We start from the raw sequence: 25,901 nt of genomic DNA on the forward strand, positions 1-25,901 counted from the left end.
TTTTTTTAGGACTCCTTTCAGCCAGTTCTGGTTTGGAGCAAGTCAAGGAAAACCAGGCCATTTTAGAGCTAAGCAAAATACTGCACAGCAGCCCCCTTAAAATCCAGAAAAAAAAAGCCCCTACCAAAGTTTACAAGCAACATTTGGATCAGATAATGTTACAGGTTCACTCCTTGACCGCTGTTTCTGTGAGTGCACCCATGCTTCCATTCACTCTCACATGAGGGGGGCAAATCCCAGGTGCTGAGGGGTTCGTGCATGAGAATTACATGAAAAAAAAACATGAAAAGAAGAAGGCAGAAAGGGAACGAGCCCGTCTTGTGCCATATGGGTTTTAAAGCTATTTATTTCTAGCCTGGAGTTTGCTGCTATTGCCTCTCATACAGACCTTTTAGGGCTGTTACTTCTGAGGTTTCACCTCAACTGGGGTTTAAATGATGCTACGCCAAATTTAGGTCTCAGCAACCCACTACTGCAGAATGTAAATAAGTCCATTATATACCACTTTTGTATGAACTTACCCAATTTATAGGTTGCCTACAAAATTTTCTCTCTTTTATCCCAGTAATTGCTTTTTCTGAAGTTCACCATGCAATGGCAATAATTCAAACAACCTCAATTTCCCACTAACCTAAATGTCAATCCTAGGCTGGCTCCTGTGATTCAGCAAATCTCTTCTAGCCTTTGCAGGTGTAAGTATGATGCTGTTTGAGGAACTCTGCTTGTCTGAACCAGAGGTGCATGGGTGAGAGCATACCAGCTCATGTGGCACAGAGAGCCCTGTGCCTGAATTCAGCCATGAGCAGAAGCATAATTTCATATTTTGTCAGCATTCTTTGCCACTTCAGCACTGTGGTCATGACTATCTGCTGTGAATAAATGATCATGGCAGGTGTGTGATTTTTTTGGCCAGTGTACACCACAAAGACCATCCAAGGAAACTCAAAGATTAAGAAAAAGCCAAGAGGGAAGAGAAAAAAGATGGGTTTGAGCTAGGTTATAGAGCTTGGTTCTCCCATGTAGAGTCCTAATGGGACACACAGGCAGACCTAGGGGAATGATGAAAACTTATAGCAACTGAGGAGCTGTCTCACAGCCAATATCACAATAAAACTGCACTTTCCTCATGCTCATTCTTAGTTTTGGCTATTGTCCTGGGCTTAAACCACAACAACTGTTTGTGCTGCAAGTTTCTGAGGCGGAAGAGTCTGATTTTGTACCTGTTTGTGCTGCGGGATCACAAACACAGCATGAGCTTTCAGGCAATACTGAAAGGCATATAATAAAATATTAATCCTTCCCTGCCTTCTGTGCTTGCGTGCTCTGCAAAGGAAGCCGTCAAAACTAGAGCCACTGATCTACAGTGTTGTTAACGCAGAAAAGGAACAAAACTGAGGTTTTACATCCACATCTCTCTCAAAAACTAATGTTTTCAGACCCTGAACCACTGCAAAACCTTTTCATTTCTCACATAATTAAAAAAAAAAAAATCAAATTTCCAACTGAAAGGAAAATAATTACAGATGATAATGAAACTTACATGGCTTAGGAGATAAGGGGGCCTTTTCATAATGACATTAACCAAACTGAAACCTATACTTGACATACAATGCTCAAAGCTAGGTCCCAAACCTTCCTTCGGGGAACCTGAAGCTTCACAAAAGCCTCAGCATCTGCCAGCATCAGCCTGGCTCACAGAGGGGTGAAAGCATCATGTTACCACTCACAACAGCAATCCCCACCTATATTTCTTCCCTTCAATCACTAAGTGTGAAGCTGATAGATTCCTATCCCTAATTTCACTCATTTATTTAGAGTGCTAAAGAAACAACTGACATTTTTGACATGACACCCCAATCTTTGGCAATGCAACTGCCTTTTCTTGCTGGAAAGGCTTGATGTGCAAAGCCATGCATACCCCTATCAGCTTTAACTCATCAAGTCTCTAGTGTTACCCAGTCTGTGGGATTACTGGTGCTAAAACAAGGCTTCCCTCCCCTCTTGCCGTTAACTACACCAGAGCTAACACTTCAGGAAAGATCAGCATGTCCCTTTCCAAGCATTAAAGAGGAAAGCTGCTCTACTCATAACCTGTAACAGCAGAAGGAAACCAGCCCTATGCAATGCATTCCTCCCCGTCAGAATGGGAGGAAAGGGCCAGGTGCCCATACATACCAGGTGGTGAAGGGAGCTGGTTCCTGCTGTGTTGGTGATGCCAGTAGAGGAGGTGGCAGAGTTTCTCCAGCAGCAGCACACGAAGCACAAAGATCAGAACTCCCCAGAACTATGACCTCTGCAGAGCATCTCCTCTGCTGCCAGGTCCCCATAGCAGCTATTGCCAGGCCACACTGCCAGCCCTGTGACTGCCTTTTTCCAAAAATACGGAGGCATGGACCATCCTGCACCCCAGAACCCCCTGGACAGCCTCTCACTGGGCCCCTGAACAGCATGGTGCCTTCCTCCAGCAGCCAGCAGAGATTGCGCAGGTGAACAGTCACAACCAAAATTGTTCCAGAGGATGTTCAGATGCAAAAGGTTGCTGGAGCTAAGGAGTCAGGACCATGGTGGCAGGGGAAGGGGACAGCTGCTGCAGACTTAGTTGACGGAAAGCAAAGCTGTGGGGCACCTTCCCAATACTTCTAGACCAGGAGAGAAGCTGCTTGTATTTCTGGCGCATCACATCCCAGTTTTGGGAATGATCAGGGACCATGACATCAGAGAGACAAACACTCCCACACTCCCCACCACCAAAGTCATCTGGCTTCAACCAGCACAGCTCCTCCGGCAGCTACATGGCCAAGGGAATCTTCCCCATCCTCTTCTACATCTCTTGTTTGCTGCCTTACTTTAAGAAGGGAACTAAATTATTTAGGAGCTAACAAAGAAGTTAACCCAGGAATTTCTGCCCATTAATCACTCCATACCATGTTCTGGGGCTTTCTTTTGTCCAAGCTATACAGAAATGTGGGGCTGGGCAATCCCAGCCTTAGGAGGGAAGGCACCCCACAATATTTTAATGTGACAGGACTTTATGAAATACCAGATTTTACAGTAATGGCATTATGGTTGTGTATCACACTGTAACAGGGGATAACACAGCACAATGAAGCTTGCCAGCAGTGGATCAGCACCAAGGCATGTTTGAAGTTTGCACAACAGCAGTAGCTGCCAAGGTTGAGAATGCTACAAGCACAGGGAGGACGATGGAGCCACTGGTCTCAGGGAAGCCAGGGGAAGCTTTAGCATGAAGCCACATCCCCACAACAGATCCAGATTCTTTGGAAACCAAAGGCAAAAGGCAATAGAAATAAAGAACCCTGGAAGAAGTGTTTCCAACACAGAATGACTGACTTGAAATGGTTCAGCTGGACACGCAGCATAACTTCCTTCTTGCCTCTACCAAGATAATTAAGGTTAGAAACACCCAGTAAAAGACCTGCAACCTTAAAAAAATTAGTCCACTTTCTGCAGTACACCAGGATTGCTCTCTTCTTCATCCCAGCAGAAAGTCTCCTTTGCCTCCCTCTATAAGAAAACTGGAAGAGCCAAAGCTGCAACTGGTCAGACCACGGGATGGGAAGGAGAGGGCCCCCCCATGGATGGTAACACCAGGGCACCGAGTGCTGGCAAGTGGAATGGTGTTCAAAGGCATCAAGTGCAACCACAGCAAGCACAAACAGAAGTTCCTTCTGTCTCAAGCTTTTATTGCACAGAAGGAGAAATAAATAAGCTAATAATCAAAATAATCTAAAGGCTGAAACAATTAGAGATGAAATGAAGGGAAAGGCAGCGATTTCCCCCTCCTGGTAGCATCAGAACTGATCTGTGGTGCTGCGGCTTGCCTCAACCCAGACCCTTCTCTCTCACCTCTGTAAGTCTCTGCCAAGACTGCTGCCAGCAGGCAGGACAGCTCTCAACAGAGGGGGTTTTCCCTGGGAAGCAGAAGCGATAGTGATGGGGGTGTTCTTTTTAGACCTTGCCCCACAGCAACTGCTCACACACTCTAAGGTCTGCACAGGAAATCCTGCAGCATCCCCATGTGAATCTCTGCAAATCCCAAATCACTTCAGCAGGAGGAATGGCTCCTTGCAGGGGCTCATTACGGGATAGGCTTTAAGCAAAGATGAGGCTAAACATATTTTGTTAAGGCACTTCTGAGCCATCTATTCCTTCAGCCAGGAGGTACTCTATTTGGACCCAGCTATGTTGTCAGGTCCCAGGTATCACATCCGAAATGATGTGGGAAATCACTACGAACAGCTGCTAAGACATCATTTCACAGTTTTACAGTAGAGGTCATTAAACTGCATTGCTGCATTTAAATGTGCAATTCCAGTTGTGAATGTATTTCATAATCACTTGCCACTGATTCTGGCTTATTGTCTAATGCCTTAAAGTAGTTTCTAAGACCTTTGTTATTGAAATGCTGAGGTAGAAAATGACTGTATTAGAAGCAGGCAAATTCATGCCGAGAGGAGAAGTGAATTGACCTGGAAGGTTGCATCCATCCATGGCACACAGCTGGGTATGGGGCACTGGCTCCTGCTGGTGAGGTCACCACTCTCAGGCATAAAGCGTCCTTGGTCACCCAGAGGACATTTGAAATGGGGTGTTGCACGCTTTTATAGCGGCAATGATCTTTAGAGCTCAATAGCGCTTATAATTGAATTCTTTAACAGGATTATATTGTCCTCAGTAAGTCATCACTTCCCTGGACTGGCTCTTTCATTTGCATTTTTTTCCCCATTTTGGATAAGATTTGAAACTCAGCGAGGTTGTAGTACGCATAAACAAACAAGCCTTGAATATATCAATAACTATTCACATCCTTTTCATATATATTCGAGTATTTCACATGGCACTGTGGCAGCAATCAGCATTTCTAAATGCTTTTTGAAGTGACAGTGACAGCTTGATTTCTTCTCTGTGTCCTTTAATGGAAATGATTCTCAAACTCCTCTCTGCTGATAAGTGAGGACTGGTGATAGCGGTCCCGTGAGGCGAAGTCTGCATTCTCCTCGGTGAGCTGTGTGGTCGCCATGCCAACTGTTGCAAAGGACGGTGTCACCACGATCTGCTCCTTGGGAGATGGCCTTCTCCTGCAAACAGAGAAGCAGAAGCATCTACATCACCCCTTGTTTGACATCCATTAGCGGTCATGCTCTCCACTGTGCAAACAAGGCAGGGCACTTCGAGAAGAGGCTAAGTCCTTCCCAATGCCCTTGGAAGGCATAGAGCTACTCTGCAAACATTTTTCTTAGAAGGCACACAAAAAATATACTCCCTTCCCCCAGCAAACTCTGGAAAACATGTATTTTTCTTAACAAGTAAGTTTGCTTTTTGGATGCTGGCTAAGGCAAACACTTTCCACACTGTGCAGAAGAAGGAACATGAAATATTTCTCATCATAGAATCATAGGACCAATGAAAAAGACACTTCTTAGAGTTTCCTAAACTTTAATGTACAATTATTTTTGTAACTCTTTTAAATGAAAGAGGAGATCTTCCTGCAATTTCTTTGTCCCAGAGGCTGATTTTAAGAAAACCTTATTCCAAATCAAAACTGTAAGAGCTGGTAGCACCAATTCAGACCTCACTGAGCATCTAAGAGCCTTAGAGGTGTCAAGGATCCTTGGTTGCCTCCAACTCTCTTGCAATCTAATGGGATTCCTTTACCTCCAATTCATTAAAATACTTTGCCTGGATTTCAAGAAAAAAGATCAGAAGAAAAACCTGTAAATTACTTCAATGCACTTTCTTGCAGTGTAGCAAAGGTGGGTTTCAAAATGACCCACCTGACCCCCAAGCAGAGCCAGAATTGTCTTTGTACCAGCATGAGGAGGAGCATTAAGGTAAGGCAAACAAGCTGGCTGGATGACCCAGAGATTGCACATGAGGAGAGACTCAATAGGGTCTGTTTCTGCCTTGGGCACTCACCAGCTCTCAGCTCAGCCCTCCTTGCCAGGATCGTTCCTCATTGACTGCACTGAGCGAAGCTCTGACGACTGTGTCAGTCTGATAACCCGTAAGATAAATCCCCCTGCGACAACAGCACCTCTACCCACAAGAAGCAGGGCTGCCTCTCCAAAAGGAATAGTTTGTCTTTTCCAGAGACAGTTAATTGTCCACAAAGCCTCACATCTCAACCAGCCTTCTGTGAGGAACCTCTGACGATGGGCAGGAGACAGGGCTGAGGCATACCAACAATCAGGAGCTGCACCAAACTAAAATGACCTGCCATAGAGACCTAAGAGAGGTCCCATCAGCCCCAGCTTTTCTCTCAAACCACCTCTGTTTTCAAAGGCACATGGCCATGTTATAGGGACTGTGGGCAGAGGCAAAAGCTGGCAAGACAGGCATGTGCCAACGTGCATGTGCCAATGTACTTAAGTGCCTGGACTTTCATTTATTTTAAAGGAGCCATCAGATTTGCACATATAATGACTGGCAGCTCATCTTCTGTAGTCCTTACTACAGTGATGACACGCTGCAACAGAAAAACCCAACCCAATACACTGAGAACCTCAAACCCCATTGCATTGCAGAGGCAGAGATGGTCATGCCCTGCTATGGGAAACACAAACATAATGGAATTAATAATTAATAGCATCAAAACAGATTAAGAAATCTAGTTAGTATCCAACCAAACAAAACTCTTAAGGTTCAGGGAAGTAAAACCCCAAGACAAAGCTACTGCAGTCCCATGCAAACTCAATACTGAATGGCTCCTTCACTGAAGACTTTGTTTACTGATTTTGCCCCATAGCTATTGCAGCTTCCTCCCAAATTTCCTCTCTGAAACTTGAGCACAGCTGCCATGAGTGCATGTTTCACCACTACCACAGTAATTTACTTTCAATAAATGGTGGTGGAAGAGATGGAATCTCCCATTCCTCATTTCCTACCAGATTTTCCTGTTCAATCTGAGCCATAGAGGTTGAGCACAGACCTTTTGGGGTAAGATAAAACTTCAGGCACCAAGATACCTGACATCAGCTGACATGTCCACACACAAGACAAAGGAGATTGTGTCACTTACATGGCCAGCCATATGCAAGGCTTATGAAAGCAAGGAGTAATTTTTACCATTAAGTGAGAAGAACTTTGAGTATGCAAGGAGAACCAGACAGACTGGTTAAGGTAATAGGCAAATCAATTCTTCTACCCCTCTCTGTGCACATAAGTGGGCCACAGGAACAACAATCACCACCTTTCTCACTGCCAAGTGACTGGTACCAACCTGCACAAGGTGATCAAAACTGACTTAATCCAGCCAAAGAAGCTGAAATTCGCTGCTGCTCCTACAGAGAAAAGGCACAAGAAGTCAGTACACTGATAATTCTCTCATAATAGCATTACACCACCGAATTTTTTGCATAAAATCTCAAACCAACATGCTTGTTATAAGACTTCAGTACCCAAAGATTTCATGATGGTGAGAACACTCTTGCAGTCTTCCCACATACTGTGGCTTTTAAGCCATTGTCAAGAAATTAACTCAAATTTCACATGGGGAACAGCTATCCCTTCCCAGACCAAGGTTTGTTAAACTCCCATAAAGCCATGAACATAGCATAGACACCCACTGCAGTACCTTTTCTCTCCCCAGACTGCGAATATCATTCACACTGCAGGGATAGGTGGAAGAGAGGAACCACTCAGACCATCTCAGCAAGAGTGGCTGTGGTCTCACCATGCATTCCTTCTTGTCTGACCCCATGGAGAGCTGTCTTTGCTTATTATACCAACACTGATTTCTTCTGATCTCACTGTAGCTAGTTTCCTGCACTGGCTCACTGCAGGGGCAGGGAAGTGCCAGAGCTGGCAGCAAAAGCAGCAGAAGTTTGTGCTGAGGGACAAGGAGGAGACTAGAGACCCAGCAGCTCCTGCTGGCTTAGACTGCTGAGGAGAAAAAGAGAGGAGAAAAAGTATTTCTGCTCCAGAGGTCTTCATCTAGTCCTTAATCCAAAGCATCTCTCAAGCTAGTGTCTCCCACCCTTTATAGACAGAAAGGTCATTCAGTCCTTTGGAGAACATGCTCACAGACTGTTGGATGCCATGTGACCACGAAACAACGTTCACTCACAGCCAAATAAAAATCAGGCTGAACTTTGAGGGTTCATTTCTACTTTTTCTTTGCTGTGCATTGTTTGACTGTATGCATGGGAATGCATGTACAAAAGAAACCAAGAAAAAATATCTAATCATGTTGCTATTTCTCAGATCACCTTCCAAAATCCTCTACATACTGACTGAGAAATTCTTTTTAAGTCATTTTTGGTACCTATTTCAAAAGCATATAACAGAGATATAATACTATGAATACACAAAGGCAAAGTCCAAAGTCTGAAAACATAATTTGTGGGTTTTTTTAATATGTGGGCCTGCAAAACATTTTGTTAAAACTTAGATATACCTCAAAAGATACAAATTAGCAAGAACTATCCACAATCTCAGCTCTTTTCTACTATTCCACACAAATACATAGAAAAGAAGTCACATAAGAGTAGAAGGAGAATGGTTGAGTTGTGTTTTGATGGCTACTGAGTGACAACTAGTTTTTTGTTTCTCATCATCTGGGTTTTAAAATCTAGTGCCTACTTAACTGGTGCCTAATAATCCTTCACCTAAATAAACCTGGGCAGCTATTTCTGCATTGCCTAAAAGGCACATGAACTCAGGCTCTTTTGACTTTTCTCATCTTGGACAAAAACCTGCACATCCACATGTGCAGGTACTTACAGATGCATGCACCTACATATGTATGTGTGTACCTACACATGTATGTATGCATAAGTACATGAGTATGTGCACACTGTGCATATCACCTTCTCCCTTCAGAGACACAGACCAACACAAACCCCTCCTATGGCTGTGCAAAGAAGCTGTAGGCTCTCATGAGATTCTTTCTGAATGTGCTTCACTGTTTAATTTTGAACTTGTTTAAGCCGATCACATGAACAGACCTTTTTAACACCCTCTGCCTTAAAGTATTTTCCCAGATTACATTCCCTACGTAGTCAACCTGTTTAGTTCTGGAATCAAAAGGCTCTCTTGTTCTGCAGTTAGGAATGTTGAGATTTAATGAGATACTTGTCATAATTCCCATTTTTTCTCAGGTGGGTTTAGATTAAGTTTATTAAAACGTATTTACAGCAGATTTTTCTCATTGCTGTGACACATTCACAATCTGCCACCCTTGTTAAGTCTTAGTATCTTGTTTTGCCATTTCAAGTACATTATAATGAAGCAATAAGCACAATGTTCAAACTATCAAACCAATGTCAGTTACAGTTAGAATCCAATATAAAAATAGAGAGAAAATTTATTAAAACCAGCAATGAAACAAAACTTCATCATTCACTGTGTCACCTGCATATTAAACATCAGAGTCTCAATCCCTCATTAAGTTAAATTAAAGCTTAATGAATTTTTAAGCAGATTTAATACTACAGGAAAAAAATAATACTCACCAAGGGGGAGTCCTGGGCTCACTTGGCCAATGTAGAAATACACAATAACTGCTGCACCCAGGCTGACAAGGGTGTAGATCCACTGAATCACAAACATTATGATGAGACACACGATCACCTATTGGGAAGACATGCTTTGGGGTTACCCCAGAGTCTGTAAGCTCACATGGCAATGACAGCCTGACAGTTCTTTTCCTGCACAGCCCAGTGGCTCCACTGACTCCTGCTCTGGCCCTACAGGAGAGCTGGTAGCGCAGGTGCCTGCGGATGACTGTACACCTTCAGACACAGCCTGACACTGGGTCAGCAATTTCATAGAATCATTGAATAGTTAGGGCTGGAGAGGACCTTAAGATCATCTAGTTCCAAGCCCCCTGCCATGGGAGCATTTTTTTCCTCAACCTGGCAAGAAGAGCTTTCATCGTCACTCTAGCAGAAATTCTTTAAGAACTGAGGCAGTGCTGGATCTTTCAAGTTCTCATGAGACCACCAATAAATGCTGGGTTTGTTGTGGTTTGGTTTGGTTTTCCAGAAATGCTGAATCTTGGTTTTAAATGCATATAAAACCAGTGCTTCAATGGCATCTCTGCATCTCCATCTTTCTCAGGGTCTTCTTGGCAGTGTTGTGTAAGAGACGTACACAGTCAGGACCTAGGACGCTGCTACTTGGAATTATCCTTATGAGTGTTTCCTTTTAGGCATCTCCCTCATAATGTCCCAGGATGGGACGCAACAGAGACTCTCCTTGCACAACGATGCCAGCTGCAACTATGTGGGTAGTTGGACGTTCTTTGGTATTGGTGGCTGAGGCTGGTGATGCAGCAGGACCCCTGGGGAACCATGTCATCTCCTGCCTGCAAAACATTCCACAGTGTGTGGCTTTTGGCCACATGCAGAGCGTTTCTATCCAGTGTTCTCTGAAAAGACTTGGTATGGCATGGTTGAGGTTTCTTGGTAATGAGGTTCTTGTGTGATAAGAAGCCTCATTTGGGCACACTGTTAAAAGGAGAAACAGCACAGGTTTACAGTGTCATCTTCAGCAGCATGGAGGTAGCTTTCACTGAGCTACCCTGAGTCCTAGAGGCAGCATGGGTCTCTGCTTGAAATACTCTAAGAGGAGTACCCAGAGACTTACCAACTCAGGTGCTAAGTTTGGCTTAAAGGGGCATAATAACGGGGGCAGGGGTAACATCTTCATTGGCAAGCTTAGGAAGAGGCATGCAAAGAAAGAGCTCAAAAAGCTCTGAGCCCTGCAGAGAAGGACTTGGGGGTGCTGGTCTATGAGAAACTGAACATGAGCCAGCAGCGTGCGCAGGTTAGATACAAGGAAGAAGTTCTTTACTGTGAGGGTGGTGAGGCACTGGAATGGGTTGCCCAAAGAAGGCGTAAATGCTCCATCCCTTGTGGTGTTCAAGGCCAGCTTGGACAGAGCCTTTGGTGACATGGTCCAGGGTGAGGTGTCCCTCCCTGCTCATGGCAGGGGGGTTGGAACTAAATGATCTTAAGGTCCCTTCCAACCTTGACTATTCTATGATTCTGTGATTCTAAATGAGTCCAGACTGACACAACTGGTGAAACTTTAAGAGAGAGAGCGGAGGGAAAAGGAGTCAGGATGAATAAATGTATCTGATTTTTGCTTCTTTGATTTCATTTTGCACCTTTGATCCTTCCTCAGCTCTGCTGCAGTTGAAAGGAAATCAAATCTGCTTTAATGAACATGTCAGTCATTTCCACAAGCAAGTTCCCCTGCAAAGGCAGAGAGCTGACCGCTCCTCAATGACATGTGCCTGGGAACCCCCTTAGTTACCAAGCCCAGAGACAGCATCCATGTGCGGCCTTCTAAAGATGTCATCACTAGAGAGAAGCCTCCACATCCATCCCACCCCAGTGCTGCAGTCCAGTGGGACCCCTCACCAGGAGCTAGCTGCTGGCAGCAGCAGCAAATTTGAAAAGTAAGTGTCAAACTCCATCTGAGGATTAAACTAAAGGGTCCAATGTGTCGTTTGAGTGGGTTTGTTATATTTTACACACTGCCATGAAATCCCCATTCATGCAGTAAGACCATATGGTTCATTCATTATGCATATCTGACCCTTTTCCTGTCATCTGCTCAACAATCTATCTTTCCAAGGTAAATTTAAATGTCTTAAATTCTACAGCAGCTTGAGACAGAAGTTATTTAGAAGTTATTTATTCTTTAAAGCAACATGCTGGTGGAATGCTACACTTTCCTCCCTCAAAAGATGGAATTTCACAGCTGGGCTGCTGGTATCAAGAGGTCAGCACTAATGAAACCCCACCCTGAGCCTGCAGAAACTGGCTCATAAATGAAAGTAACATAGTACTGAAGCTGATGTCTCACTCCATCCCACAGCAAGAAAAAGCAGGTTGGCACACAGTGAAAAAAGGGACACTGTTTTTTTCCCCAGCCAGCCACGCACCTCTAAAGTCCTAAGATGCCAGTCTTGGAATGTGGATCTTTTGGGGTTGGGTGGGTTGGGTTTTTTTACTGTTGTTGCGGTGGTTTTAATTAATACACCATCTCTCTTTCTCTGAATTTGAACTGCTAGATGCATGGTACCTTGAGTACTTAATTCAAGTGACCTGGGATATTAGAATCAAAAGCCATTTTAAAGTACGAGAGTGTATTACACTGCAGTAAGTGATGAATTTTCTTCTGTTTTCTACAATCACAAATCAGTGCTCAAAATAAAAGACAACTACTTACACCAGCAAAGGAAACCCAGTGATTGCAGAATCTGGAGTACAAGGATTCTGGTAACCGCTGAATTCCCAGCTCTGGATTTTGTTGCTTTATAGACAATTCTACAGGAAAAAAAAAACAAAAAACAAAAAACAAACAAACAAACCAAAAAAAAAAACACAGGAGAAAGAAGATTTAAAAAAAAAAAAAAAAAAGACATTAGAGTGGAGCTATAATGTGGTGTTTTTTCTCTGACTTTCATTACCAGATTCCAGATAAACAGAGGACAGCTGGATATGGCAGAGTTAGATTGAAACCTCTAAAATGAAATATGAAATGCTAGAAAATAAAAACCATAAAACAGGAAAGACAACTTGCCAGCTCTGGTACTGAGTCCATCTGAAGGCCAAACCTGCCTGTCTCTGCCTCGGTTTCCCTAATTTCATGGGGATTAAAAAAAAAGAAATAATACTTTTCTCCTCAGGGGGGTTTATGAACCTTAACTGACTAATGCTGATAAACCTCTACAGCACTGAGATGACAAACTCCAAGCAAATGCACAGTTATCAAATACCCACATCACCAACAAAAGAAATTCAGACTCTTAGCTGTGGATGTTGAATTACAGACTCCTCCTGCAGACTGGGGTCCACCGCACTTTAATAGCCTCAATTTTAGACTCACACAGCTCCCTCTTACCGCCCCACCAGGATGAAGTAAATCCCAAGATATACTCAAAACCTTTTAATGTGCAGTGTTAAGCATGCATGTGTATAATAATGAGCACAGAGAAAACAACCCTACAGTAAGTATAGTCCTGCCTGCTTTCCTGTGATTAATCTTCCATAGGAAATTGCGTTGGAACTTCTGTGATGCACTGCGATGAACTCTTACCCTCACCTGGAATAAATGATATTACTGCTATGAATCACTGAATGACAGCCCTGCATAAAGCTAGTTTCACACCTGCCTTCAGGAAAGCATCAGGAGGACTAAGGTTATAAACCACTCTCCTGTGAACACAGAGATGTCTATCTGCTACAGCCCTTACCTGCTCCTCTCTGGCCAGAGAGCGCTGGCACTTCACTGCAGAGCTGCTCTCCCTGCTCCAGCAGCCTGGTTTTCCACTGGGCATCCACAGGGGATGATGAGCATGGACCTGCATCACACCAACAGTCCTGCTTAGCCAGGTCCTCACAGGTGTCACTGTGGGGCTCTGTGGTCTCATCCCAGCCGTACCGAGCTGAGGGAATATCGTGATGGAGATCCAGCAGAAAGCTGTCTTGTAATGTCTGCTTGGCTGGCTTCTTTGCCTTCTTTTGTTTGACCTTCTGGGTTAAATTCTTGGCTTCTTCATTTTTGCAAGCACCTGGCTCACTACGAAATGGTTTAAAAAGCTGGTCCATGTCTTTTGAGAATTCCAGCAAGGTGCCATTTGATCTGCTTTGAATTATTCCATCTGCTGCACGGCTGGAGGGCTTGTTGAAAATTAAAGGCTGGGAAGAGTGAGCAGGTCTAGCATTTTCCATTTGAGTCTTGTCAGGTTTCTGTTGAATGTCGGAGCTCAAGGAGACTGAGAAATAGGAATAGTCTACAGCAATATATGTCAACATGAAGTTGATGGTGACTATGGGAGCAAGAACGTTCACTTGCCCAATGAAGACAAAAGCCATGGTGATGAGACTCGTCAAGCAAATTGCAGCCACTGGAGTCTTGTTGGGTCCTTTCTAGTTCATAAAGAAAACAAACTTATATTTAAAGCTAATAACCATAAGCCTCGCTTTGAGGATTCCCACTTGCTTAGCTGCCACGGGTGGTTACCTGGGTGGTCTGCAACACTCCCTTAGTCATGAAATTCACGCATGCATGTGCAAGCAGAGGCTCACCAGCTTAGAGTGGAAGCCAAAACCTGCTGAGTTCCCACCTCACCTCCGAGCCTTAGTCAAGCTTTGTCTTTGAAAAATTCATCCACTCTCACTCCGTATCTCCATCGTAAAACAATGTCATTAAAGCAGCAATAAACCTTCAGAAAGATATGTGAGGCTTATGGGACATCTGGCAATAAAAATATTAATGAGGGTTAACTGCTTGTCTCTAATTTCTCTTCAAGACTCTATCACTGGCTACCTACAAGGCTCCCTTATGCTGCCTTTGGAAAGGCTTTGACTGCCAGACACAGTCAAAGAAGCTCTGCCTCTATGGAGCAGTGCCACCTTCACATCAGCAGCTTCTGGCCCTGCCCTGACATGAGGCTGAGCTAAATCCATGGTCTGCTGAGCCTCTGCACTTGGGGTTTTCTGAGTTGCATTCAGCCCAGTGGCAGGAGGAAAGCAGCAGAGAGGTTAGGCAGCTGAGGATGCTGGAAGGCAGGAGTCAGCCCCCAGCAATGCTGGGAATGCATCAGAAGGCAGGTAGCCAGGAGAAATACTGCCTGCTCTCCTCCTTGGGGTAGGGTGAAGGCAGGGAAAGCAGGAGAAAAAGAGAAACAAAGCAAAGGGCATCAGGGGTGAAAAGACTTGACCCTTCAGCTCATGAGCTTTAATCCCAAGTCTAACATGCCCTACCTTGGGCCAAGCACTCTCTTGACATTTCAGTACCCAAGAAGCTTGTGCATAAAGAAATCACTGAAAACATCTTACAAGGGACCTTACAAAACATCTTAGGTTTTCTCTTACTTCATGTGCTTCTTTAATAAACACAAAGCTCAAATGGAAATTACTCCTTTTTCTTCTGCTCTAAGTTAACCTCAGGTTTAACTGCGCAGAAAACACTCCTGTCCTTCCCATCAGCTGGTGTTACAGTGATCACAGTGCTTTCTTGAGCCACAGAAAAGAAGAACTGATGTGGAACAGATAGGTAAAGGCAAACTTAACTATCCATAAGCCAATCTAGACAACCTTCAAGGTGGCAGAGAGAAGGAAGGAGCAAGAGTGATCTGCCTTTGATTTCTCACCTCTTTTTGAGCCCTGCCCATCATGGCCCTCTGCCTCGGCAAAGTTCAGAGCAGATAATATGACACAGACAGAAAGAGAGGGAATCAACTTTGCAGTCAGGTTTGGTACATCCCTGAGAATTTCATGAGGGTTGCCAAGTGGAGAACAGCCTGTTCTGGGATCACCTGACAACTGCCTGCAGGAGATGGAAGCTTTTGCTGTCGTTAACTGCTTCTCCTATAATTTTTACTATTTATTATTATTATTGCTATTATTATGACTTTAATTTTAGAAAATTACTTTGAGAAACATAAAGAAAAGATAGAAAATTATTATAAAACACTTAACTATTTTAAACATTCAGAAATACCAATATAGTAAAATATTTCTGGTTTGCAAGCTGCTCTGAAGGAGTAAAACATTGTGAGGTTTCCCAGCCACTGAGAGACAGCAGTGAGGTACTGCAGGTTATTGAGAGTGATGGCATTACTTTCTTTTTAGAAGAAGAGAAGAACATAAAAAGTAGTTTGTGCTGAATGTATAGTCCAAGACCACAGAGTCCTTAGTGACTGGTACTTTGGTTGATCTCAGTAGAACATCTCACATGAATGAGGATTATTTGTGAGGACAAGGAAAGCCTCTTGTCATACTCAAAACAAGACTGTTTCAAAGGATATCTCAAGCTTAGCAGCCCCCTAACTTAACTTTTCAAATCTATTGTTTGGTTTTATTTTATAGTGTTCAAAAGGCACCTTATCTTACACAGAAGTGTCCTCTTCTCCACTGCACACAGGCTGAATCCACAGCACCACAACTAGTCACATACTCAGCTATGAGTTTACCAAGGAGGATAAGAACAGCTCAAGGAAAATGTGCATTGAAGAAGAAAAAGAAAGAAAAAAAAGATAGAGGTAGTTACCATCCATTTCATTACATGCTTGGACAAAATCTTCAGGCTTCTTCCCTGGACAGGAGGGCAGAGAAAATCTAGGAACCTCCCTCAGTCATGGTTAGGGGCAGCAGCAGCATAAATAACGCATTGGCAAAAATCCCCATGGGCAAAGCTGTTTCATGAGTAGTTGTTTTACTGGGGACATCTCAAAGAAGTGGGTCTGAGGGAGGGAGGGGACTGACGGCAATCCAGGAAGGGCTGTCCATGCACAGAGGTAGGACAGAGCCCAGGGCTGGAGCACAGAGGTGGGTGAATGAGATGCTGGAAGTGAAGCAGGGCTGTTCCTGCATGGGAGCCCCATGGAAGAGCTTGGGACAGAGGAAGTGCAGCACAAGGGACAGGCAGGCAAAGGACTGCAGGCAGCTGGTCTCTTGGTTTTATAATAAAACCATCCATTCCCTGGCTTTTCTGCACATGCATAAGGTACCAGGACCTAAGCCTTCCCCTCCCTGCATTTCAGGGATCCCCCATCTCACCCTACAAACACATAGCCATCCTGGCTTCTCAAATCACCAGTTTTCCTTCAGGTGAAGGTTTGACAGCAGTATCAGAGAAAGGATGACTAACCCCATGTCCAAGGAAAGCAAGCCTGGGTATCACATTCTCCTGGGCAATGCACTGCAGGATTCTGGGTGCTCCATATAGCCCTCCCATGCAGGAGGCCAGGGATGAGATGTACAGCCCTAGCAGAAACAAGAAACCCACCAAGGATACCTAGAGGAAGCAGAGAGAATGAGAAGTTGATTATATTGTTCTTTAAAGACCCCCGGGCAGTCTTAAACACATGTATTTTAAGAGATCACATGTATTTCATAACATTGCTAAATGAACAGTGAGCCTTGGGAAAGCAGCAATTTATCTGGTCCGTGATATACAGTGCAAGCAATTAATACAGGAAAATTATCCCATAAAAGTAATTTAATGCTGAACATCCTGTACCGACAGAGCCATTTGACAAGCTCATATCCAAGAAATTCTTTGCCACTTGGAGCAATTGCATCAAAGCAGCAGCTATTAGATTCCCCTTAAGTAACTGGAAGTGAGTTTATTTCAGGAGAGATCACTTATATACAGTGCTCATCATACAGGAAAAGCTGCCCAGGCTTCCAACCATCCAAAACAGGAAGGCAAACCCCTGGGTCCCAGAGGGGAAAACCAATCCTGAAAGAAACCCACAGTAAAACCAAATCAAAATTGCCGCTTAAACAAATGGCATCTCAAAACGCTCTGAAGGATATAATACAATGACCTTATTTTCCTGTCTTCAATGAGAACAGAATTTCCTTTGGCCAACACAAAACTTAAATCTTTAAAACCACATTGCTAACAAGGCTGAATTTATTTCTGGTTTCTATTGAGCACCCTTTCAAATCAGGAGCATCTCCTACAGGCATGGAGGGAAAGTTGGGTAGCTCATGGACTATCACACAGAATGGGGACTGGGGTCCCTCTGCACAGGTCCTCAGTGCTGCAAACACAGACAGCATATCTAAAAAAACCCCACCCAAATACACAAAACCCCACAATATGAACACTGTTCAAGAAAGCCTTGAAACGGAAGTGCTCCTGGTGCCATGGTGTAAGGACGTGAGCAGATACAGCCAAGCAGACTAAGGTCTGGGGTCGCCTCATCCATCCCCCAGTCCTCAAAGACCATACATGTCTGACAACCAGCAGCCAGCCACAGAGAAAGGCAAGGCTGGGGGGAGTAACACCAGCAGAAACACCAGGCAGGGATAATACCCCCAGATTTCAGTCCAGACCCATCCTGCCCATACTCCATTGCAGCAAGCTGCTGGAGATCCAGACAGACATCTGTGGCAGAGGATGTCACTGAATGCAGGTCCCCTGCATTGCACATGTCCTTTGCTCCCAGACCTCCTTTCATGGAAAATGAGGTCTAAACAAATATGGCCCCTCCCAGCTTCTGCCCCTGTTGAAGTCAGGCGGCACATGCTTTATTAGAAAGAATTACAAACATGTACACGGCTAAAGATGATTCAAACTACATTTGCCTTTTCCTCAGGCATAAAATCTGCACAGAGCAAAGAGGAGATTGGATAAAAAGCCATAAAATGCTTGTTCTTCAGTAAAGGCACGTAAAATTAATGTTGTGGTCCAGGATTGCACAAAACTTCCTACCACAACGTTTATTTTCCCCATGGAGTCCACTTGGCCTTGTGAATTTTATCTTGGGGGACAGAAGAAACTCGAGGCAAAGATAAGCAATTATCAGTTTCCACTAGATCAACGGACAGAGACTCAACGGGGAATCTCCCCTTCCCTCTCCTCTAATCATGACCTGCCTTGAGAAATACTTGGAAGACACAAACAGTTGTGCTAGATACCACATATTATTTTAGCTGCCAAAAATGCTTGCATTTAAATGTACTACTTGGCATTCAAATCAGGGGAAGAGGGGAAGAGTCCTTTTCACCGAGGCTGATGAAAGGATTTGCTGGGGGGTTTGAGCATGGAGAGTGTGAATACTTTGTAAGAAATTGGCACTTGGAGCTCATTAGAAGTGAAATTACTGAATCTCATTTTTATGTTTCAAAAACCAAACAAGTATTGTAAGGGAGAAAAGCAGCCAAACACTCGCTCACCTGTGAGTGACAGAAAGGGAGCATTCGGATGTGTAATAATCTCTCCCCACCTCTCTCTCTTCAAACAAAGTCATTAAAATCTAAAGCAGCTTGGAATAACTCAAAGAAGCAACATGAATATTGGAATTGCACCACTGTTTTGGTCCATTCTAGGGAAAAGGAAACTGAATTTGCTCTTTGGGGGCTTGGGTTGGTTGGTTTTTATATTTAACATTATTTAATATCTTCACATTCTTTACTGTGAGATTTTTTATCCATTCCACAACCCCATGGGTTTTGAAGTTAAACCACAGCTTTAACAGTCTCTTCAGTGGATTCATTTAAAGCTGATTCTTTTAGTTACTGTACTTTTCACCTACTAGGTCATTAACATACAATGACATTGCCTTTGGCTCATTCTTTTTTTCCCTGAAACAGAAATGATTTTTGATTTTAGCAGGAGCCACACCGATAATATGGAGCTTATCTGGGGGGCTGGAGGACTTCTAGAGCTACAATTACTTAGAAAGAAAACAAAGCCAGATTTTCAAATTTACATTTTATCTACAAATTAAATAAATGGCAAACATCTTTTTAAATTAATCACAAGAAACAGTGTCAAATATGGTGAAACCATGATTCCGGATAATGCTGAATAACAGAAATGTAGCCCTTCTGTATCCCATCTAAAGTAAGACAACAGCACACAACAAAATCTTTTGCTCTCTTTTTCAAGGCCTGAAATGATAAGGTTCATTGCCTGTAACACTGCAAACCTCCCTCGTGTATATACACCCACGTGGAATGTCTCAAATTTAATAATCCTGTTGCTGGCCCTGCAATTATAGCCCACTAGATGTGGAAATGTAAGTTTTGCTTGACTTAGTAAAGATAGGCAGCAGGGTTCTTTAGAGATTTCAATCTGATTTAAGCTTTCACCAAAGAGAAAGGAAACACTGAATAAAATACAGCATTTATCATTAGACCATATTAGCATATTTTAGCTCTTAAAGCTATTGCTGGGTGATTATGCCAAGATTCAGCATTACTGGACATGCTGACAAATGCAAAATTATACAAATAATTGTGCACTGAGATTTGCAATGGGAAAATCCCCCTGAATTTCTACGAGGGATGTGTACCCAAATTCCTTAGGCTTTGGAAAGTTCAATCATTCAGTGAGGCAGATGGCCACTTGAAAGCACCATTATATAAAACTACACTGGGTTATTTGAACAAGTTACCTTCTCTGCTATCATGAAGTCATAGCGGAGAGACTGACGGGTACAAATGGCTCCCAGCAGAAAAACAAAGACCATGTACAGAAACCACCTGCAAACAATAAAAATACAGTCTTTTTTTTTCCAGTAAGACAAGACCATTGGTATTTCTGCTCATCAGCAGAGACAGGAAACAGTCAAGTAGCAGCAGGCTGTGTCTTCAATCACTCTGCATGGGCTGTTCCTGCACTATTTAGCCTCAGGGATAAATTTAACACCAGTCCATGTTTCTTACCCACTACAATATACCAGGAACAGTTGCAGCATGACCTTACAGTACCCTTGAGGGGAAGCTACCTGAGCTATTGCTGGGGGGGGGGGGGGAGAATAACCCAGTCCTGGGGACAGACTTTTTTGATAGGGCCTGTAGGAGTAATGTTTTTAAACTGTAAGAGGGTAGATTCGGACTAGACATAAGAAATTTTTTATGATGGGGATAGTGCAACACTGGCACAGGTTGCCCAGAAAGGCAGCAGATGCCCCATTCCTGAAGACATTCAAGGTCAAGCTGGACAGGGTTCTGAGCAACCTGATCTAGTTGAAGATGTCCCTGCTCATTGCAGGGGGGTTGGACTAGATGACCTTGAAAGCTCCTTTCCAACCCAAACCGTTCTGATTGTGCAGGTACAGTGATCCCCTCATCTGGCAGTAACATTAAACACTGCAGCCAGCCTGCTCTACAACCCCAGCCATGATCCTCTTCTGGTGTCCCTGGCCTTTCCAGTACTCAGGGGAAGGGATAATCCAGTCTGTCTGCAAAGCCTAGACAGCAAAGATGTAAATGGCCACAGTCCCTCCATCTGTGATACTTCTGTGTCCTACAGAATCCCTTCACTTCAAACAAGCACCAATTTTGTCAGGAATCCCTCTAAATTGTGAAGATCCTTTCTGTCTAAACCTTGGTACACAATTAAAAGTAATAATTTCGAAAGCAATTAAGGTGGCAATGAAAACAGTCAGGAAAACCTACTGAGGTTTGTGGTTTTTTTTTAATATGTAACAGTATTTTACCCCTGGAAAGCAGAATTTCCTGGGAAGAGAACTGCTTGGGGATGAAGGGCTCCTGCACTCCTCTGGCCTTGTAGGGTCATTTCACCTGTCTTGGCCTCATTTTCCCATAAAAATTGCATTTTTTATTTTTTTATTATTTTCTATTTATATAGATAAATAAAGCACTTCAAAATGAACAGTAGTAAGTGACAAAATCACACACCCCAGGCCTTTAAGAACTTTGATCCTGTTCTGGGACAGCCAGGCTGCAGCAGCACAACTGCTCTAGCAGCAACACAGATCCCACCCAGCAAAGGAAAGACTGATTACATCTGCATTAGCGAACCTCTTCTCTAACCCACCCAGAGTAGGTGGTTGTAATGGATAATAGTTTGAATGACAGCCAGCCTTTAATTTTCCAGATGGCTTAGTAATAATAGGCTGATGGGAATATGAAATAGATTGGTCACATCCAGAGCAGTCTCCAAAGAGTAAATTTTTCCCAATTAATGACTTACGAGGTGCCAATGGCAGCCAGAGACCCCAGGGGGATGTTGGTAGCAGGCTTCTGGAGATCTCCACTCATATTGAACCCAGCCATCACACCTGTATAGATGCAATTTAATCTAAGTTATAGCATATATAATAGGTATTACAATATGTCATATAATTTAATCAATCAGTTAACTGATTAACCAGTAACAGTATCACTTCATTGCACTGCCGTACACACAAATACTGGTCTCCATTGATGCTTGGTAAGAAACTGTTCCTGTCTTTGAAGCAAGGCACCAATACCACATCTACAAAGAACCCTTTGTCCAGTTTGAACAATGCTGGGTGGAAGCAGAACAAAACCCATCTTATCTTAGTGCAAACCTCACAGAAGACAGTGCTGCCTAATTGTTGAAAAGATAAATGCTACTGTTCATCACAGCAGTGCATTCAGCAGGTGGTACCACCCCCCTCCAGACCAGATCCATTACAGTTCCCTGCATTCATGGGGGACAACCACCATTACAAAATGGCCTGGCCTGCCTGTGCTTAATGACAATCACATGCACATTTAGCAGAGGGAATAACAGTGCTCAGCACGTAGGTGGCACCTTCCAGCCAAGGGATCTGCTTTGGAAGTAGGCATTATCTCTACTTTGCAGATAGGAAAAAGAAGCGCTGAGAGGGCGAGTGATTGTCCCAGCAGCATGTAGAAAACATGGTAGGACTAAGAATAAAGTACTGAACTGTTATTTTTGGCCAGAGTGCAGGGTATTGTACAATCAGGAATGGTCCTTAACCTAAAAAATTGCCATCTAAGATGCAAGAAAGGGAAACAGGATGAAGCAATGGATTACAGTCTCCATATTGAGGCTAGGAACCCAAGGTACAAACTGGTTGTGAGGCTTTGCCCGTACTTAAAGGAGGAGTCATACCAGATTTGCCAAGAAAACACAACTTTTCTTGTCACATTACCTGAAAACTTTTCCTAGAAGACTTCAGATACCTGCTATAAATAATACAATACAATACAATACAATACAATACAATACAATACAATACAATACAATACAATAAAATAAAATAAAATAAAATAAAATAAAATAAAATAAAATAAAATAAAAATCTGTGATTTGGAATCCTGATGAGAATTTGGACAATTTGAAGTCAGGACAGAAGAGTCTTTTTAAGACATTAACTTCTGTCCATTGCTATCTCACCCCTCAGATGTCAGACTAACATCTTTATAAAGGCGTATGGGCCAGGTGCCAGCCAGCAGCGCTCATGGGATGGTCCCTGGGAGCCGGGGTGAGATCACCACAGAACAACAATGAGAAGAAGGACGCCAGCACCACGGCACTCGCAGCATCTGCCAGCCATGGCAGCAGGGAACCAACCGCACATCGTTCTGCCACTCAGCTGCCAAGTCCAGCAGTCATCCCTCATTTTCAGAGGGCACAAGACTGATGAAGGCTCCCAGGCGGCACATCTGAGTGACAACATCTCTAAAGCAGCAACACCCCATTGCATTTTAAAGCTCATTGATTGCTGCTTGGAAGAGTTTTCTCCCTTGACAAAGGGTAGAAGGGAGCCATGGGATAAATCCCAGAATAAAGGAGGCAAACCCAGCCCAGCCAGATGGATCCTTCCCTACAGACCATGGTTACTGATAGACTGACAATAGGGAGCAACAACTGGGTTGCTCATCTCCCTGCTCTATCCCAGGTGTTGCTGTGCATCTTTACAGCTCCATCTCCTTGTCTGCTTGATGGAAATTTTAACACTTCCTCTCCTCACTGTGCTGCCATGAGAAGAGCCAGTTAATGAGCACAAGGTACTCACATATTGCCAAACACATTGGCTAAGCATCCAAGTCTTTATTTATTCATTATTAACATTTTTTCTTTGATCTTTTCTTTCCCCCCTTGATCATTCCATTCAGCAGACATCTTTTGCTGTCCTCTTCTCCACCACAGAGCCAGAGCCCCAACAGCTACTCGCCAGTCCCCATGGCCCCGGCACTCCTCAGCTCCTGGAAGAGCTGTTTGCCAGATTCAGAGCAGATTGAAATCCTTGATACCATATTGAAAACATTACAAATCAAAATGAGCCCTTAATTTTCTCCTGGAAGACTACTGTATGGATGTACTTCTGAACAGCCCTGCTAAAAGCCTGTCAATTGGTGTGCTTTTCCGCAGATAAAGCTTCCAAGCACTGCTTCTCTTAAACAGCTACACAATAGGCTTAGCTGGAAGTGAGAAAAGTCAGGAAGGCAGAAGTTGGTGGAAATGGTCACAAACATCATGCTACATGAAGTCTCTAAGAAGCACTCTTGGCATGCTACTTTGCAATTCAGGGGCAAAGCAGAAAGCTAAAAATACTCTGAATTTTTCTTTCAAAGGGTGCAAACTATTGTCAGGACTGCTATTAATCTCATGTACCTCTTGGCCAAGTTTCCCAAACATCTAGCACCACCTCTGAATCTTCCAGCTTGAGCTTGATTCACCTCTTCCTCATTCAATCTCCTGGCTCAGCAAAGTGCAGGGGAAACACCAAAATGGGGTTTGCTGAACTGGATATGAAAAAAGCTAAAGACATGTGAGTCATCAGCACAGCGGTGACTGCACAGCCCAGTCCGCCTCAGTGCCTCCCTCCACAGACCCACGTGTATTCAGGAGCAGCCAGGAGATCACTTGCCAGAGCCCTCATAAACAGGATCTTGACACCAGTGCCTGACCTCCTGCCTGGCAGCAGCTAGGGGTCAGACCCAGGCCAGTGCACACCATTAGCTTCTGTCAGCATCTCCAGATCAGAGGCTTCCATTGCCAAAGTCCAAGGCCACCACAGAGGGAACCAACACAGATTTCTCAGCCACTCAGGCCAAAGCCATCTTCTCTGTGTTGCAAGTTCATCTCTAATTCAATCAGTGCAAAAGCATGGACAATCTCACAGTACAGATGCATGGACAATGCCAAAGCCACCTGTCCACCACCTCTCAAAAAGTAATTCTCCAGACATGATGAGAGCTGTCAAAGAGCAGTACTGACCAGGTCTTTTGTGTGCAGCACACTGTCCACCCCACTTTTCAATGAAAGGACAACCTGGTTAGTTTTCAAACAAAACAAAGCAATCTTCACGATCCATAGCCTCTGCCACCAACTGCCAAAGAACCAATCTGGCTTGTGAGCAGCCACAAACAGCCTTTCCAGAGACTCGAGCTACTCAACAGAAGAAAAACCCTACACTTCCATATAAAATTCAATGACGCAGAGAAGCTGGGACATTCCTTCCTCCAGACACAGACCTTTCCCTAGGGAAATGGCCAGTCTATTCTGAGCTCAAGCAATCATATCTGCAGGTTGTCCACAGAGAAAATTATCCACCTCTCTGTTTCAATGAGATAGGAGGCTGGATTTTCCACACTATTATCTCAGACAGCAGCAGATAATGACAAAGCTTCTGGACAAGGAAGCATGAAAAAATCGTCAACTCAGCCAGGAAATTATAGCTGAGACAGTCTCTACATTGCTGCTATTCCCAGCATAATCCAGTCCTCGGCATCATCCAGGGGCTGGATACGTGCACAAGGGGACCACCTACACTGTACATTAGGCACAACCATCACCACCAGCTCTGGCTTCTAACTCCACCAGCCATGGTTTATAACTGTAGATATGACTACCTACAAACAGCCAACGCGTTTTCCAGTGAATTTGCTATAAAATGTTAAAGTTTTGGGTTTGTTTTCTTTTTTTAATTCACCCAAGACATGAAGAATGGAAAATCTTAGATAAGAATTGTAGCTAATTTTTTTAAAGGGCCACATTCTCCACTGATGTAAACTGGCAGCTTTCCATTGACTTCAATGGAGTTGTGCCAGTTTACATCATCTAATAGCTTAGCCGAAAACTTCTAAATCCATTTGCTGTCATTTTGCGAATGCCAAATACAGTTTATTTCAGAACTGGTTTCAGAACACTGATATTTTCCACTAACACCACTTCAAACATCATCTTACTTTCTTGTATCACATGACAACACACTCCTTTCATTAGACAGGAAACCTCAGGGATTTAGTAGAAAAACATTCTCTGCACAACAGAAACAACGTGTGACTTCATTTTAAAAGTGCATTGACAGTTGCATGGCTGCTGCTAGGAGGTGAACATGGGCAGGCAGCTCCCAAGACTCCTTCCCCATGCAAAGCCCTGGTTAGATGGGCAGCTGGCTGTTTGCATATCACAGTGCAGCAGCAAAGCATGTGCATCAAGAAGGTGTTTACAAACACAAAGGAAAACATCTGGTTAATGCACGGAATCTCTATAGGGGTTATGTTCACATCAAAAAGTCTTTTTGATAGAAGACAGCAAATACAAGTCTTCCATGCCCATTCTCTCCCGTTTAAACCAGCTCTAGAGGTATGTTTTGGAATGCTCAGCTACTTCTTGATTATTAAATTACAAACTTGAAGGAATAAAGCCAGCTACAC

At 43.6% G+C, this 25,901-nt stretch overlaps 1 protein-coding gene across 5 annotated transcripts in view; it reads right to left on the minus strand.

The window, feature by feature from the left end:
• Window positions 1-25,901, minus strand: part of SLC12A8 (solute carrier family 12 member 8) — a 56,368-nt gene continuing 30,467 nt past the window's right edge. For 4 of the 5 annotated variants that reach the window (XM_057430079.1, XM_057430080.1, XM_057430078.1 and 1 more), the window contains 8 exons: window positions 21,436-21,523; window positions 19,892-19,979; window positions 16,630-16,776; window positions 13,229-13,904; window positions 12,202-12,299; window positions 9,474-9,591; window positions 7,241-7,301; window positions 1-5,099 (listed from right to left, as the gene is read on the minus strand). In XM_057430079.1, the coding sequence (XP_057286062.1) occupies window positions 4,934-5,099; window positions 7,241-7,301; window positions 9,474-9,591; window positions 12,202-12,299; window positions 13,229-13,904; window positions 16,630-16,776; window positions 19,892-19,979; window positions 21,436-21,523 (1,442 nt within the window). In that variant the 3' untranslated portion in view covers window positions 1-4,933. The remainder of the gene's footprint in view (window positions 5,100-7,240; window positions 7,302-9,473; window positions 9,592-12,201; window positions 12,300-13,228; window positions 13,905-16,629; window positions 16,777-19,891; window positions 19,980-21,435; window positions 21,524-25,901) is intronic. The other variant, XM_057430081.1, reaches the window with a different exon arrangement.

This window comes from Pezoporus wallicus, unplaced genomic scaffold (assembly GCF_028554395.1).
Source record: "Pezoporus wallicus isolate ANWC-B61680 ecotype Strahan unplaced genomic scaffold, APGP_CSIRO_Pwel_v1 contig_5261, whole genome shotgun sequence".
Lineage (NCBI taxonomy): Eukaryota > Metazoa > Chordata > Aves > Psittaciformes > Psittacidae > Pezoporus > Pezoporus wallicus.